The sequence below is a fragment of the Oncorhynchus nerka genome, linkage group LG19, assembly GCF_034236695.1.
Source record: "Oncorhynchus nerka isolate Pitt River linkage group LG19, Oner_Uvic_2.0, whole genome shotgun sequence".
NCBI classification, from domain to species: Eukaryota; Metazoa; Chordata; class Actinopteri; order Salmoniformes; family Salmonidae; genus Oncorhynchus; species Oncorhynchus nerka.
The window spans coordinates 24,204,724-24,220,082 of NC_088414.1; the positions used below are offsets into that span (position 1 = coordinate 24,204,724).

Genomic DNA, 15,359 nt, shown 5'->3' on the forward strand with positions numbered 1-15,359 from the left:
GGCTTGTCACCAAAAACACTCACAAACTTTTACAGATGCACCATCGAGAGTATCCTGTCGGGCTGTATCACCGCCTGGTACGGCAACTGCTCCGCCCATAAGCATAAGGCTCTCCAGAGGGTAGTGAGGTCTGCACAATGCATCACCGGGGTCAAACTACCTGCCCTCCAGGACACCTACACCACCCGATGTCACAGGAAGGCCAAAACGATCATCAAGGACAACAACCACCCGAGCCACTGCCTGTTCACCACGCTATCATCCAGAAGGCGAGGTCAGTACAGGTGCATCAAAGCAGGGACCGAGAGACTGAAAAACAGCTTCTATCTCAAGGCCATCAGACTGTTAAACAACCATCACTAACATTGAGTGGCTGCTGCCATCATACTGACTCAACTCCAGCCACTTTAATAATGGAAAAATGCATGTAATAAATGTATCACTAGCCACTTTAAACAATGCCACTTCATATAATGTTTACATACCCTACATTACATTAAACAACCATCACTAACATTGAGTGGCTGCTGCCATCATACTGACTCAACTCCAGCCACTTTAATAATGGACAAATAAATGTAATAAATGTATCACTAGCCACTTTAAACAATGCCACTTCATATAATGTTCACATACCCTACATTACTCATCTCATACGTATATACTGTACTCTATACCATCTACTGCATCTTGACAATGCCGTTCTATACCATCACTCATTCATATATTTTTTAATGTACATATTCTTATTCATTCCTTTACACTTGTGTGTATAAGGTAGTTGTTGTGAAATTGTTAGGTTAGATTACTTGTTGGTGTGACTAGGGTGGGTAGTCTAGTTTTTTATTTTCTATGTTGGCCTGGTATGGTTCCCAATCAGAGGCAGCTGTCTATCGTTGTCTCTGATTGGGGATCATATTTAGGCAGCCTTTTCCCACCTGTTGTTTGTGGGATCTTGGTTTTGTATTGTTGCTTTTTAGCCCTGCAAAACTGTACGTTTTGTTTGTTAGTCTTTCTTGTTTTGTGCCGGTTATCATAAATAAAATATGATTAACCTACCCCACGCTGCATCTTGGTCCGACCATCCTTCCAACAACAATTGTTACAGTTGGATATTGCTGCATTGTCTGAACTAGAAGCACAAGCATTTCGCTACACTCACATTAACATCTGCTAACCATGTGTGTGTGACAAATACAATTTGATTTGATTTGACCTTCCACTAAATCAGACACCTGCTACCTTCCACTAAATCACACACCTGCTACCTTCCACTAAATCACACACCTGCTCTGGCCACAATTAGAGTTCCCAATACTACAGTAACACACCTCCCATTCTCTCTCTCACTCTCTCTCTCTTTCTCTCTGTTCATTCTGTCTCCTTTCTGATTCTGACTGGACTGGCTGAGTGTGCTTTCTCTTTCTCCTCTCTCTTTCTCCTCTCTCTCTCTCTCTCTCTCTCTCTCTCTCTCCTCTCCTCTCCTCTCCTCTCCTCTCCTCTCCTCTCCTCTCCTCTCCTTTCCACTCTTCCTCCTATCCTCTCTTTCTCTTCTCTGTGTGCCAGCACAGCTGCTCTGGACCATATCTACAGTGCCTTCGGAAAGTATTCAGACCCCTTGACTTTTTCCACATTTTGTTAGGTAACAGCCTTATTCTAAAATTGATTAAATTGTTTTTTCCCCTCATCAATCTGCACACAATACCCCATAATGACAAAGCAAAAACCGGATTGTAGAATGTTTTGCAAATGTATTAAAAAATTAAAAGAAACTGAAATATCACATTTACATAAGTATTCAGACCCTTTACTCAGTACTTGGTTGAAGTACCTTTGGCAGTGATTACAGACTCGAGTCTTCTTTGGTATGACGCTACAAGCTTGGCACACCCGTATTTAGGGAGTTTCTCCCATTCTTCTCTGCAGATCCTCTCAAGCTCTGTCAGGTTGGATGGGAAGCGTCGCTGCACAGCTATTTTCAGGTCTCTTGAGAGATGTTCGATCGGGATCAAGTCCAGGCTCTGGCTGGGCCACTCAAGGACATTCAGAGACTTGTCCCAAAACCACTCCTGCATTGTCTTGGCTGTGTGGTTAGGGTCATTGTCCTGTTGGAAGGTGAACCTTCACCCCAGTCTGAGGTCCTGAAGGCTCTGGAGCAGGTTTTCATCAAGGGTCTCTCTGTACTTTGTTCTGTTCATCTTTGCCTCGATCCTGACTAGTCTCCCAGTCCCTGCCACTGAAAAACATCCCCACAGCATGGTGCTGCCACCACCATGCTTCACCGTAGGATGGTGCCAGTTTGGCATTCAGGCCAAAGAGTTCAATCTCGGTTTCATCCTTTAGGTGACTTTTGGCAAACACCAAGCCGGATGTCATGTGGCTTATACTGAAGAGTCGCTTCCGTCTGGCCACTCTACCATAAAGGCCTGATTGGTGGAATGGTACAGAGATGGGTGTCCTTCTGGAAGGTTCTCCCATCTCCACAAACGAACTCTAGAGTTCTGTCAGAGTGACCATCGGGTTCTTGGGCATCTCCCTGACCAAGGTCCTTCTCCCCCGACTTGGTGGTTCCAATCTTCTTCCATTTAAGAATGAAGGAAGCCACTGTGTTCTTGGGGACCTTCATTACTGCAGACATTTTTTGGTGACCTTACCCAGATCTGTGCCTCAACACAATCCTATCTCAGAGCTCTACAGATAATTGCTTTGACCTCATGGCTTGGTTTTTGATCTGACATGCACTGTCAACTGTGGGACCTTATATAGACAGGTGTGTGCCTTTCCAAATCATGTCCAATCAATTGAATTTACCACAGGTGGACTCCAATCAAGTTATAGAAATATCTCACGGATGATCAATGGAAACAGGATGCACCTGAGCTCAATTTCGAGTCTCATAGCAAAGGGTCTGAATACTTATGTAAATAAGGTATTTATGTTTTTTTATTTTTAATAAATTCGCAAACATTTCTAAAAAACATTTTTCACTTTGTCATTATGGGGTATTGTGTGTAGATTGCCAATTCACATGCGCATCAAGAGAACATCCCTGGTCATCCCTACTGCCTCTGATCTGGTGGACTCACTAAACACACATGCTTCATTTGTAAATGATGTCTGAGCGTTGGAGTGTGCTCTTGGCTTTCCGTAAATAAAATAAAAAACAAGAAAATTGTGGCATCTGGTTTGCTTAATATAAGGAATTTGTACTTTTAGTTTTGATACTTAAGTATATTTTAGCAATTACATTTACTTTTGATACCTAGGTATATTTAAAACCAAATACTTTTATACTTTTACTCAAGTAATATTTTACTGGGTGCCTTTCACTTTTACTTGAGTCATTTTCGATTCATGTATCTTTACTGTTACACAAGTATGGCAATTGGGTACTTTTTCCACCACTGCAAATTTCACATTTTAAATCGAATGTTGCATATGTAAAACATGGACATTTTCATAAATAAAAGCCATCGACAAACTGACACCATCAGACACCCAGAAGGGGTAATGTGTCAACATTCTGCACCTCGACTAACCTGTACCCTCGCACGTTGACTCGGTACCGGCACCCCCTATATATAGTCTCATTATTGTTATTTTATTGTGTTACTTTTTATTACATTTTTTACTTCAGTTTATTTAGTAAATATTTTCTTAACTCTATTTCTTGAACTGTATTGTTGGATAAGGGCTTGTAAGTAAGCATTTCACGGTAAGGTCTTCTTCGCCTGTTGTATTCAGCGCATGTGACAAATACAATTTGATTTGATGATCGTCCAGGGATTTTCCCCAGTCATGGTAGACTCCACATACACATCTTGCCTGGTTGTGCCCCCCTCTTGCATGTGTGTGGCGGTGGTGGTGGTAGTGGGGAGGGGGTTGTATTCTATTTCCAGACCCAGGACTGAGCCCCTTCAATCCCCCCACCATCCATGCACTGCCCTGGGAAAGAGAGAAGCACTGGAGAGAGAGACCCCCAGCCCACCCCGGCATGGAGAGCAGTGTAACTGTTGAAGTTTAAGTGATAAACAACAATACAGAGAAAAACAAATAAATAAAAAACGCTGTGCAGGTGGTTGGGTGTGTGGTTGGGTGTGTGGTTGGGTGTGTGGTTGGGTGTGTGGTTGGGTGTGTGGTTGGGTGTGTGGTTGGGTGTGTGTGTGTTTGGGTGTGTGTTTGGGTGTGTGTTTGGGTGTGTGTTTGGGTGTGTGTTTGGGTGTGTGGTTGGGTGTGTGTTTGGGTGTGTGTTTGGGTGTGTGTTTGGGTGTGTGTTTGGGTGTGTGGTTGGGTGTGTGGTTGGGTGTGTGGTTGGGTGTGTGGTTGGGTGTGTGTGTGTGTTTGGGTGTGTGGTTGGGTGTGTGGTTGGGTGTGTGTGTGTGTTTGGGTGTGTGGTTGTGGGTGTGTGTGTGTGTGTGTGTGTGTTTGGGTGTGTGGTTGGGTGTGTGTGTGTGTGTTTGGGTGTGTGCGTGTGTGTGGTTGGGTGTGTGCGTGTGTGTGGTTGGGTGTGTGTGTGTGTGTGTGGTTGGGTGTGTGCGTGTGTGTGTTTGGGTGTGTGCGTGTCTGTGTTTGGGTGTGTGCGTGTGTGTGGTTGGGTGTGTGTGTGTGTGTGTGGTTGGGTGTGTGCGTGTGTGTGGTTGGTGTGTGTGTGTGTGTGTGGTTGGGTGTGTGCGTGTGTGTGGTTGGGTGTGTGCGTGTGTGTGGTTGGGTGTGTGCGTGTGTGTGGTTGGGTGTGTGCGTGTGTGTGGTTGGGTGTGTGTGTGTGTGTGTGGTTGGGTGTGTGCGTGTGTGTGTGGGAGTGTTTATAAACCAAAGATGTGCTCACAGTTGCATGTTCCTTGAGAAAATATTCAGTCTGTCATCAATGACTATTTTTTGACAGTCTATATAAATGCCCTGACAGTCTATATGAGTGCACTGACAGTCTATATGAATGCCCTGACAGTCTATATGAGTGCACTGACAGTCTATATGAATGCCCTGACAGTCTATATGAATGCCCTGACAGTCTATATGAGTGCACTGACAGTCTATATGAATGCCCTGACAGTCTATATGAGTGCACTGACAGTCTATATGAATGCCCTGACAGTCTATATGAGTGCATTGACAGTCTATATGAATGCCCTGACAGTCTATATGAATGCACTGACAGTCTATATGAATGCCCTGACAGTCTATATGAGTGCACTGACAGTCTATATGAATGCCCTGACAGTCTATATGAATGCCCTGACAGTCTATATGAGTGCACTGACAGTCTATATGAATGCACTGACAGTCTATATGAATGCACTGACAGTCTATATGAATGCACTGACAGTCTTTATACATTTTATTGAACCTTTATTTCATTAGGGAGTCATACTGAGACCAAGGTCTCTTTTACACACATCAATATAAATACCAAATGCAAGCAGAAAGAAAGAAAAACACTAGACACCAGAACATCACATTTTAGAACGTTTTGAAGATTGTTCCACAAATAAGGTGCAAGAAAACAAAAAGCTGACTTACCTAACTCAGTAGAGACCAAAGGAGTTTCTAGAGTTAACCATCCCCGAGACCAGGTGTGGTAACTTGTATGTCTAAAGGTTAGTAATGATGTTTGATAAAGTGGGACTTTTTGTAAAAGGACTTTATAAATGAAAACATAGCAATGTATCAACCTACGTGACATCGAAGAGGACCAACCAACTTTCTGGTAGAGAATCCAGTAATGATTACTAAAATTGTTGCCCGTCATAAAGCGCAGTGCTCTTTGATAAACTGCATCTGACAGCTTTAATGAAGTGGCAGCTGCGTTCATATAGATGTCACCATAGTCTAGGACATATAGGAACTTAAACTGAATCTGCTTTTTACTATTTAGCGAGAGGCAGGACATAGGCATGCACATTCTTTGTACAAACAAGTCAATATCTTTTTTGTTAACAGTAAAAAAAACAGGACCCAGAATTGACCCCTGTGGGACACCTTTCGTAATATCAAGGAAACCTGATTTAACACCATCAGTAGATATACATGGAGTTATATCTATGTAAATGAAGTAGTGTATATCTAAATTATGGCACTACACATGACGTCTTCAATGTAATCTATTGTCTTTGTAACATAAGCTCAGTAATACACATTATATCAATTTCTATAGCCTTGAGTTTGAGTCGCAATATGACAATGATTAAATTAGATCCGATTTTCTGCCAAGAAGGAAGTCAGTCCAATCAGATTGCATGTGTGTGTGTAGATGTGTGCACATGTATGTGAACATGTGTGAAAGCATGTAGAGTGTAAGTGTACACTATGTATGACGAGGCTTTGGTAGTTTGCTGCTGCTCATTTGACCCTTGATGTGGGGGTGTCCTGTGTGTGTCCTCCGTTGCCCATTGTGCACTTCGGTCTGCACTTCGGTCTGCAGGTAGTATAACTTTTCATTACATTTCATTATAGTACAACGGTTTGATTTGTCTAATCTTAGCAATTTCTTCTTAGCTAGCTACATAGCCGTCTTTGTATCAAAGATAATTGCGTAATTATCGTATTTCGTCGTCCTAACGTAGTCTACACTGCTATCTGCCCAGCAGCTAGCCAGCTAGCTAACGCCCACCGTCTACATAGCTAGCTACATAGCCGTCTCTGTATCAAAGATAATTGTGTAGATAATTGTGTAGTCTAGAGCGATTTTCTAGGTTACCTAGCCAGCTATTGTCGTTCTTTTAACGCAACGTAACGTAATCAACACTGCTAGCTAGCCAGCTAGCCCCCGAATCAACAACGCAGCCACTGCCAGCTAGCCTACAAAGTCAACAACGCAGCCACTGCCAGCCAGCCTACTTCAGCAGTACTGTATCATTTTTAATCATTTTAGTCAATAAGATTCTTGCTACGTAAGCTCAACTTTCTGAACATTCGAGACGTGTAGTCCACTTGTCATTCCAATCTCCTTTGCATTAGCGTAGCCTCTTCTGTAGCCTGTCAACTATGTGTCTGTCTATCCCTGTTCTCTCCTCTCTGCACAGACCATACAAACGCTCCACACCGCGTGGCCGCGGCCACCCTAATCTGGTGGTCCCAGCGCGCACGACCCACGTGGAGTTCCAGGTCTCCGGTAGCCTCTGGAACTGCCGATCTGCGGCCAACAAGGCAGAGTTCATCTCAGCCTATGCCTCCCTCCAGTCCCTCGACTTCTTGGCACTGACGGAAACATGGATCACCACAGATAACACTGCTACTCCTACTGCTCTCTCTTCGTCCGCCCACGTGTTCTCGCACACCCCGAGAGCTTCTGGTCAGCGGGGTGGTGGCACCGGGATCCTCATCTCTCCCAAGTGGTCATTCTCTCTTTCCCCTTACCCATCTGTCTATCGCCTCCTTTGAATTCCATGCTGTCACAGTTACCAGCCCTTTCAAGCTTAACATCCTTATCATTTATCGCCCTCCAGGTTCCTCGGAGAGTTCATCAATGAGCTTGATGCCTTGATAAGCTCCTTTCCTGAGGACGGCTCACCTCTCACAGTTCTGGGCGACTTTAACCTCCCCACGTCTACCTTTGACTCATTCCTCTCTGCCTCCTTCTTTCCACTCCTCTCCTCTTTTGACCTCTCCCTCTCACCTTCCCCCTACTCACAAGGCAGGCAATACGCTCGACCTCATCTTTACTAGATGCTGTTCTTCCACTAACCTCATTGCAACTCCCCTCCAAGTCTCCGACCACTACCTTGTATCCTTTTCCCTCTCGCTCTCATCCAACACTTCCCACACTGCCCCTACTCGGATGGTATCGCGCCGTCCCAACCTTCGCTCTCTCTCCCCCGCTACTCTCTCCTCTTCCATCCTATCATCTCTTCCCTCTGCTCAAACCTTTTCCAACCTATCTCCTGATTCTGCCTCCTCAACCCTCCTCTCCTCCCTTTCTGCATCCTTTGACTCTCTATGTCCCCTATCCTCCAGGCCGGCTCGGTCCTCCCCTCCCGCTCCGTGGCTCGACGACTCATTGCGAGCTCACAGAACAGGGCTCCGGGCAGCCGAGCGGAAATGGAGGAAAACTCGCCTCCCTGCGTACCTGGCATCCTTTCACTCCCTCCTCTCTACATTTTCCTCTTCTGTCGCTGCTGCTAAAGCCACTTTCTACCACTCTAAATTCCAAGCATCTGCCTCTAACCCTAGGAAGCTCTTTGCCACCTTCTCCTCCCTCCTGAATCCTCCTCCCCCCTCCTCCCTCTCTGCAGATGACTTCGTCAATCATTTTGAAAAGAAGGTCGACGACATCCGATCCTCGTTTGCTAAGTCAAACGACACCGCTGGTTCTGCTCACACTGCCCTACCCTGTGCTCTGACCTCTTTCTCCCCTCTCTCTCCAGATGAAATCTCGCATCTTGTGACGGCCGGCCGCCCAACAACCTGCCCGCTTGACCCTATCCCCTCCTCTCTTCTCCAGACCATTTCCGGAGACCTTCTCCCTTACCTCACCTCGCTCATCAACTCATCCCTGACCGCTGGCTACGTCCCTTCCGTCTTCAAGAGAGCGAGAGTTGCACCCCTTCTGAAAAAACCTACACTCGATCCCTCCGATGTCAACAACTACAGACCAGTATCCCTTCTTTCTTTTCTCTCCAAAACCCTTGAACGTGCCGTCCTTGGCCAGCTCTCCCGCTATCTCTCTCAGAATGACCTTCTTGATCCAAATCAGTCAGGTTTCAAGACTAGTCATTCAACTGGACTGCTCTCTTCTCTGTATCACGGAGCTCCGCACTGCTCTAACTCTCTCTCCTCTGCTCTCATCCTTCTAGACCTATCGGCTGCCTTCGATACTGTGAACCATCAGATCCTCCTCTCCACCCTCTCCGAGTTGGGCATCTCCGGCGCGGCCCACGCTTGGATTGCGTCCTACCTGACAGGTCGCTCCTACCAGGTGGCGTGGCGAGAATCCGTCTCCTCACCACGTGCTCTCACCACTGGTGTCCCCAGGGCTCTGTTCTAGGCCCTCTCCTATTCTCGCTATACACCAAGTCACTTGGCTCTGTCATAACCTCACATGGTCTCTCCTATCATTGCTATGCAGACGACACACAATTAATCTTCTCCTTTCCCCCTTCTGATGACCAGGTGGCGAATCGCATCTCTGCATGTCTGGCAGACATATCAGTGTGGATGACGGATCACCACCTCAAGCTGAACCTCGGCAAGACGGAGCTGCTCTTCCTCCCGGGAAGGACTGCCCGTTCCATGATCTCGCCATCACGGTTGACAACTCCACTGTGTCCTCCTCCCAGAGCGCTAAGAACCTTGGCGTGATCCTGGACAACACCCTGTCGTTCTCAACTAACATCAAGGCGGTGGCCCGTTCCTGTAGGTTCATGCTCTACAACATCCGCAGAGTACGACCCTGCCTCACACAGGAAGCGGCGCAGGTCCTAATCCAGGCACTTGTCATCTCCCGTCTGGATTACTGCAACTCGCTGTTGGCTGGGCTCCCTGCCTGTGCCATTAAACCCCTACAACTCATCCAGAACGCTGCAGCCCGTCTGGTGTTCAACCTTCCCAAGTTCTCTCACGTCACCCCGCTCCTCCGCTCTCTCCACTGGCTTCCAGTTGAAGCTCGCATCCGCTACAAGACCATGGTGCTTGCCTACGGAGCTGTGAGGGGAACGGCACCTCAGTACCTCCAGGCTCTGATCAGGCCCTACACCCAAACAAGGGCACTGCGTTCATCCACCTCTGGCCTGCTCGCCTCCCTACCACTGAGGAAGTACAGTTCCCGCTCAGCCCAATCAAAACTGTTCGCTGCTCTGGCCCCCCAATGGTGGAACAAACTCCCTCACGACGCCAGGACAGCGGAGTCAATCACCACCTTCCGGAGACACCTGAAACCCCACCTCTTTAAGGAATACCTAGGATAGGATAAAGTAATCCTTCTCACCCACCCCCCTTAAAAGATTTAGATGCACTATTGTAAAGTGGCTGCTCCACTGGATGTCATAAGGTGAATGCACCAATTTGTAAGTCGCTCTGGATAAGAGCGTCTGCTAAATGACTTAAATGTAATGTAAATGTGTACAGCACAGCTAAATCAAGTGGGTGTGTGCGGCCTGTCAACGTACCACTGTACATCTGTGTGTGCCCCATGGCCATGTCAGAAAGAAAGGGGATATGTTTGTCTTTGTATATAGTTCATGTGGAAACACAGACAGTATACTAATTGGTCCTTGACAGCGCTTTGGAAACTCACCTGAAGAAGGGTTCGAAAGGCTAGCAATGAATTGCAGCGTCGTGTTATTTTCATCATTATATCTTGAATACAACATGTTTCTTTCATCTTCTTCTCTCGCGCTCTACAAACACTGTCTTGTGTTTCTATGCCACGAGCTATTTAGTGTGATTAGCATTGGCTCTGTAAGACATGTCTCTTTACAATGTGCAGCAACTCAATTAAGACATATGCTAGCTAGCTAGGACATGTGAACCCACAGTATCCCCTGTACCCCAGTCTAGCAAGCAGTCTAGCAAGTGTCCCCCTGTCTGGCATACACGTCAACACCAGGATAGGTGTTGATTGTGAAAGGATGGCATTGTTGTTGTTAAAGAAATACATCACTTGGTAATACTACAGTAATATGACCACTGTCATACTGTTTATATACTATTTGTTATTGGCTGTAGAATCTATAGAGTTCTTAAATGTTTCCATGAAAAAAACCTGCATTCAGTCCCTTTCATTTCCAGTTTTTCCAAAGCGAATTATTTGTACTTTTTGCTTCTATTTTGGTCATTTTGACATCATGGTTTTTAGAGCATGCTGACACAAACATGGCTCTGTTTTTTCCATAGCTGTACAAATGGTTGGCTAGCTAGCTAGTTCTGCCTATATCAAATAATTATTGTTGAGTGGTAATTGAGCTTCTTAGTAACTCCACTATAACAGCACAGCATAGTTGATTAGTGTCTCTTAGTTCTCCATGTGAAGCTACACAGTTGGAGAGGGGGTTTTCACATAAACATTATTGAAGCTCAGTTTCACAGCAGAGCTGAGTGCACTGTAGGGTTGGGTGTTTGAACTTTTAATTCCGTACTTTTATTTCCATTAGTGATCTCTCACTTCACTTGCTACACATGGAGATATTTGCCCATTTGATTGGCCAACAAACTATAATCTTTGGTGAAGGCTATCTGTCTTTTTTTGGGGGGCACACCACATATAAACTACATTCAAAAGTTTATTGTTTTATTAAATTAAGAATTTCAAATGTCATGGTATTATCCTTGCGTGTAACAATGTCACATGGATATTTTTAATTGAATTGAGAAAAAATACTTTCATTGTTAAAAACAGACATGTTTTTTTGCCGTAAAAAAATGAATACTCACACATGATCAACAACTAACGTACGGTTGGATATTGTAATATTGAAATAACCGTGCCCCTCCCTAATGCACCGGAGGAGAACCTTTCAAGTTCTTACTTAGAACACTCTCTTGCTAAAACAAACACTGGCCCTTTATTCTGCTGTACTGCTAAATGTTGCATTGAAGTTATGCTAGCGCTGAGCATGTGGAGGCTAGGGAGGTTGTTGAGAGCATGAATTAAAGAACTCCTCCGGTTAAGTGGTGCAGGATCTAGCAGCGACAGGTTTTAGATATGAAACACAGGCAAGGGAGTAGAGGGAGAAAGCCTGCTAGGCTGCTACTGGAACTACAGTCAAACTGTAGTTAGCTTAAACCTCCCATTCAGCTCAGCTGCATGGATACATACTCAGCCATTCTGTTTTCTGTGTGCTGAGGTCTACTCTCCCTAGTCTATGCTTAATCTTGCTGTAATCATTATCTTGCTGAAAACAGAGCTGTCCCTGGATGATGACGGAAAGTATCCACACTGCATCACATTGCCATTTCAGCTGTATAATCTGATGAAGTGTGTGGATGAGCTTCTGAGTGTCAGTGTCAGAGTGGCGTTGTGACCTGTCTGTTCCTGTGTTTGTGTGTGTTGATGTTCCAGCTGAACTCCCAGATGAACTCCGTCAGCAGCTCGGAGGACATCAAACCCCCGCTGGGTCTCAACGGGGTGATGAAGGTGCCCGCCCAGCCTTCGCCGGGGTGCATGCCTCTCTCCCTCACCAAACACATCTGTGCCATCTGCGGAGACCGCTCCTCAGGTACAGTAGGTGCCCTAAGGTTACAGTCATACATGCACTCAAACACACACGACTGACACGTCTGTGTCATCTGTGGCGACTGCAATACCACCATGGTCATCACCATTTCACGTGAGTCCCACACACACACACACACACACACACACACAGTCACACTCACACTGAAAGCCTGACTCATATACGCCGTAGATACTTAACATACCTCATACTTTCTCAGACACTCAGCTGTAGTGTCTGCAGCACAGGGAGAGGAAGTGTTTTACTCTACTGCACTTTGCCTCGTATCAGACAGGATGTGGAGGAGATGGTTAATATTTGACAGAATATCAGACAGGATGTGGAGGAGATGGTTAATATCAGACAGGATGTGGAGGAGATGGTTAATATCAGACAGAATATCAGACAGGATGTGGAGGAGATGGTTAATATCAGACAGGATGTGGAGGAGAAGGTTAATATCAGACAGAATATCAGACAGGATGTGGAGGAGATTGTTAATATCAGACAGGATGTGGAGGAGATGGTTAATATGAGACAGAATATCAGACAGGATGAGGAGGAGATGGTTAATATCAGACAGAATATCAGACAGGATGTGGAGGAGAAGGTTAATATCAGACAGAATATCAGACAGGATGTGGAGGAGATTGTTAATATCAGACAGGATGTGGAGGAGAAGGTTAATATGAGACAGAATATCAGACAGGATGAGGAGGAGATGGTTAATATCAGACAGAATATCAGACAGGATGTGGAGGAGAAGGTTAATATCAGACAGAATATCAGACAGGATGTGGAGGAGATTGTTAATATCAGACAGGATGTGGAGGAGAAGGTTAATATCAGACAGATATCAGACAGACGCTTAGAGGTTAGTGATCTTCATAAACGCTGTTCATCAGGACAGCACAATGTCATAACATAGTAACATACATTATGCTTATAGTCACCATTTTCACCCCTCTGTTATTGTCCAAACAGTATGTAATCAATATCATTTTTCCTTTATTATCCTCAATAAGAAACTGAGGATATGTGTGTGGGAAATGTGTCTTAAATGTCTAATAGCCACTCTCTGTGTACTTTTTGAAGTTAAAACGACGTGTCTGTCCCCAGGTAAACATTATGGAGTGTACAGCTGTGAGGGCTGTAAAGGCTTCTTCAAGAGGACAGTGCGGAAGGACCTGACCTATACCTGCCGCGACAACAAGGACTGTCTGATCGACAAGCGCCAGCGTAACCGCTGCCAGTACTGTCGCTACCAGAAGTGTCTGGCCTGTGGAATGAAGAGAGAAGGTACAGCACATGCCGTTGAGGATAAAGGTCTTATTTACCCTCTCTGCCTGTCTGTACTATCTCTCCCTCTCTCTCTGCCTGTCTGTACTATCTGTCCCTCTCTCTCTGCCTGTCTGTACTATCTCTCCGTCTCTCTCTCTGCCTGTCTGTACTATATCTCCCTCTCTCTCTGCCTGTCTGTACTATCTCTCCCTCTCTCTCTGCCTGTCTGTACTATCTCTCCGTCTCTCTCTGCCTGTCTGTACTATCTCTCCGTCTCTCTCTCTGCCTGTCTGTACTATCTCTCCTTCTCTCTCTGTCTGTACTATCTCTCACTCTCTCTCTGTCTGTACTATCTCTCCCTCTCTCTCTGCCTGTCTGTACTATCTCTCCCTCTCTCTCTGCCTGTCTGTACTATCTCTCCCTCTCTCTCTGCCTGTCTGTACTATCTCTCCCTCTCTCTCTGCCTGTCTGTACTATCTCTCCCTCTCTCTCTGCCTGTCTGTACTATCTCTCCCTCTCTCTCTGCCTGTTTGTACTACCCTCTCTCTCTCTCTCTCTGCCTGTCTGTACTATCTCTCCCTCTCTCTCTGCCTGTCTGTACTATCTCTCTCTCTCTCTGCCTGTCTGCCTGCCTGTCTGTACTATCTCTCCTTCTCTCTCTGCCTGCCTGTACTATCTCTCCTTCTCTCTCTGCCTGTCTGTACTATCTCTCCTTCTCTCTCTGCCTGTCTGTACTATCTCTCCCTCTCTCTCTGCCTGTCTGTACTATCTCTCCCTCTCTCTGCCTGTCTGCCTGTCTGTACTATCTCTCCCTCTCTCTCTGCCTGTCTGTACTATCTCTCCCTCTCTCTCTGCCTGTCTGTACTATCTCTCCCTCTCTCTGCCTGTCTGTACTATCTCTCCATCTCTCTCTCTGCCTGTCTGCCTGTCTCTGCCTGTCTGTACTCTCTCCTCTCTCTCTCTGCCTGTCTGTACTATCTCTCCTCTCTCTGCTCTGTCTGTACTATCTCTCCTCTCTCTCTGCCTGTCTGTACTATCTCTCCCTCTCTCTCTGCCTGTCTGTACTATCTCTCCCTCTCTCTCTGCCTGTCTGTACTATCTCTCCTCTCTCTCTGCCTGTCTGTACTATCTCTCCGTCTCCTCTCTCTCTGCCTGTCTGTACTATCTATCTCTCCGTCTCTCTCTCTGCCTGTCTGTACTATCTCTCTCTCTCTCTCTGCCTGTCTGTCGATCTCTCCTCTCTCTCTGCCTGTCTGTACTATCTCTCCTCTCTCTCTGCCTGTCTGTACTATCTCTCCCTCTCTCTCTGCCTGTCCTATCTCTCCCTCTCTCTCTGCCTGTCTGTACTATCTCTCCGTCTCTCTCTCTCTGCCTGTCTGTACTATATCTCCCCTCTCTCTCTGCCTGTCTGTACTATCTCTCCCTCTCTCTCTGCCTGTCTGTACTATCTCTCCCTCTCTCTCTCTGCCTATCTCTCCCTCTCTCTCTGCCTGTCTGTACTATCTCTCCCTCTCTCTCTGCCTGTCTGTACTATCTCTCCCTCTCTCTCTGCCTGTCTGTACTATCTCTCCCTCTCTCTCTGCCTGTCTGTACTATCTCTCCCTCTCTCTCTGCCTGTTTGTACTACCCTCTCTCCTCTCTCTCTCTGCCTGTCTGTACTATCTCTCCCTCTCTCTCTGCCTGTCTGTACTATCTCTCTCTCTCTCTCTCTGCCTGTCTGTACTATCTCTCCCTCTCTCTCTGCCTGTCTGTACTATCTCTCCTTCTCTCTCTGCCTGTCTGTACTATCTCTCCTTCTCTCTCTGCCTGTCTGTACTATCTCTCCCTCTCTCTCTGCCTGTCTGTACTATCTCTCCTCTCTCTCTCTGTCTGTACTATCTCTCCCTCTCTCTCTGCCTGTCTGTACTATCTCTCCCTCTCTCTCTGCCTGTC

At 46.1% G+C, this 15,359-nt stretch overlaps 1 protein-coding gene across 5 annotated transcripts in view; it reads left to right on the forward strand.

The window, feature by feature from the left end:
* The window catches only part of LOC115146915 (retinoic acid receptor RXR-alpha-A-like), a 169,258-nt gene that overhangs the window by 113,923 nt on the left and 39,976 nt on the right, over positions 1–15,359 (forward strand). For all 5 annotated transcript variants that reach the window (XM_065004809.1, XM_065004806.1, XM_065004807.1 and 2 more), the window contains 2 exons: positions 11,993–12,149; positions 13,266–13,445. In XM_065004809.1, the coding sequence (XP_064860881.1) occupies positions 11,993–12,149; positions 13,266–13,445 (337 nt within the window). The remainder of the gene's footprint in view (positions 1–11,992; positions 12,150–13,265; positions 13,446–15,359) is intronic.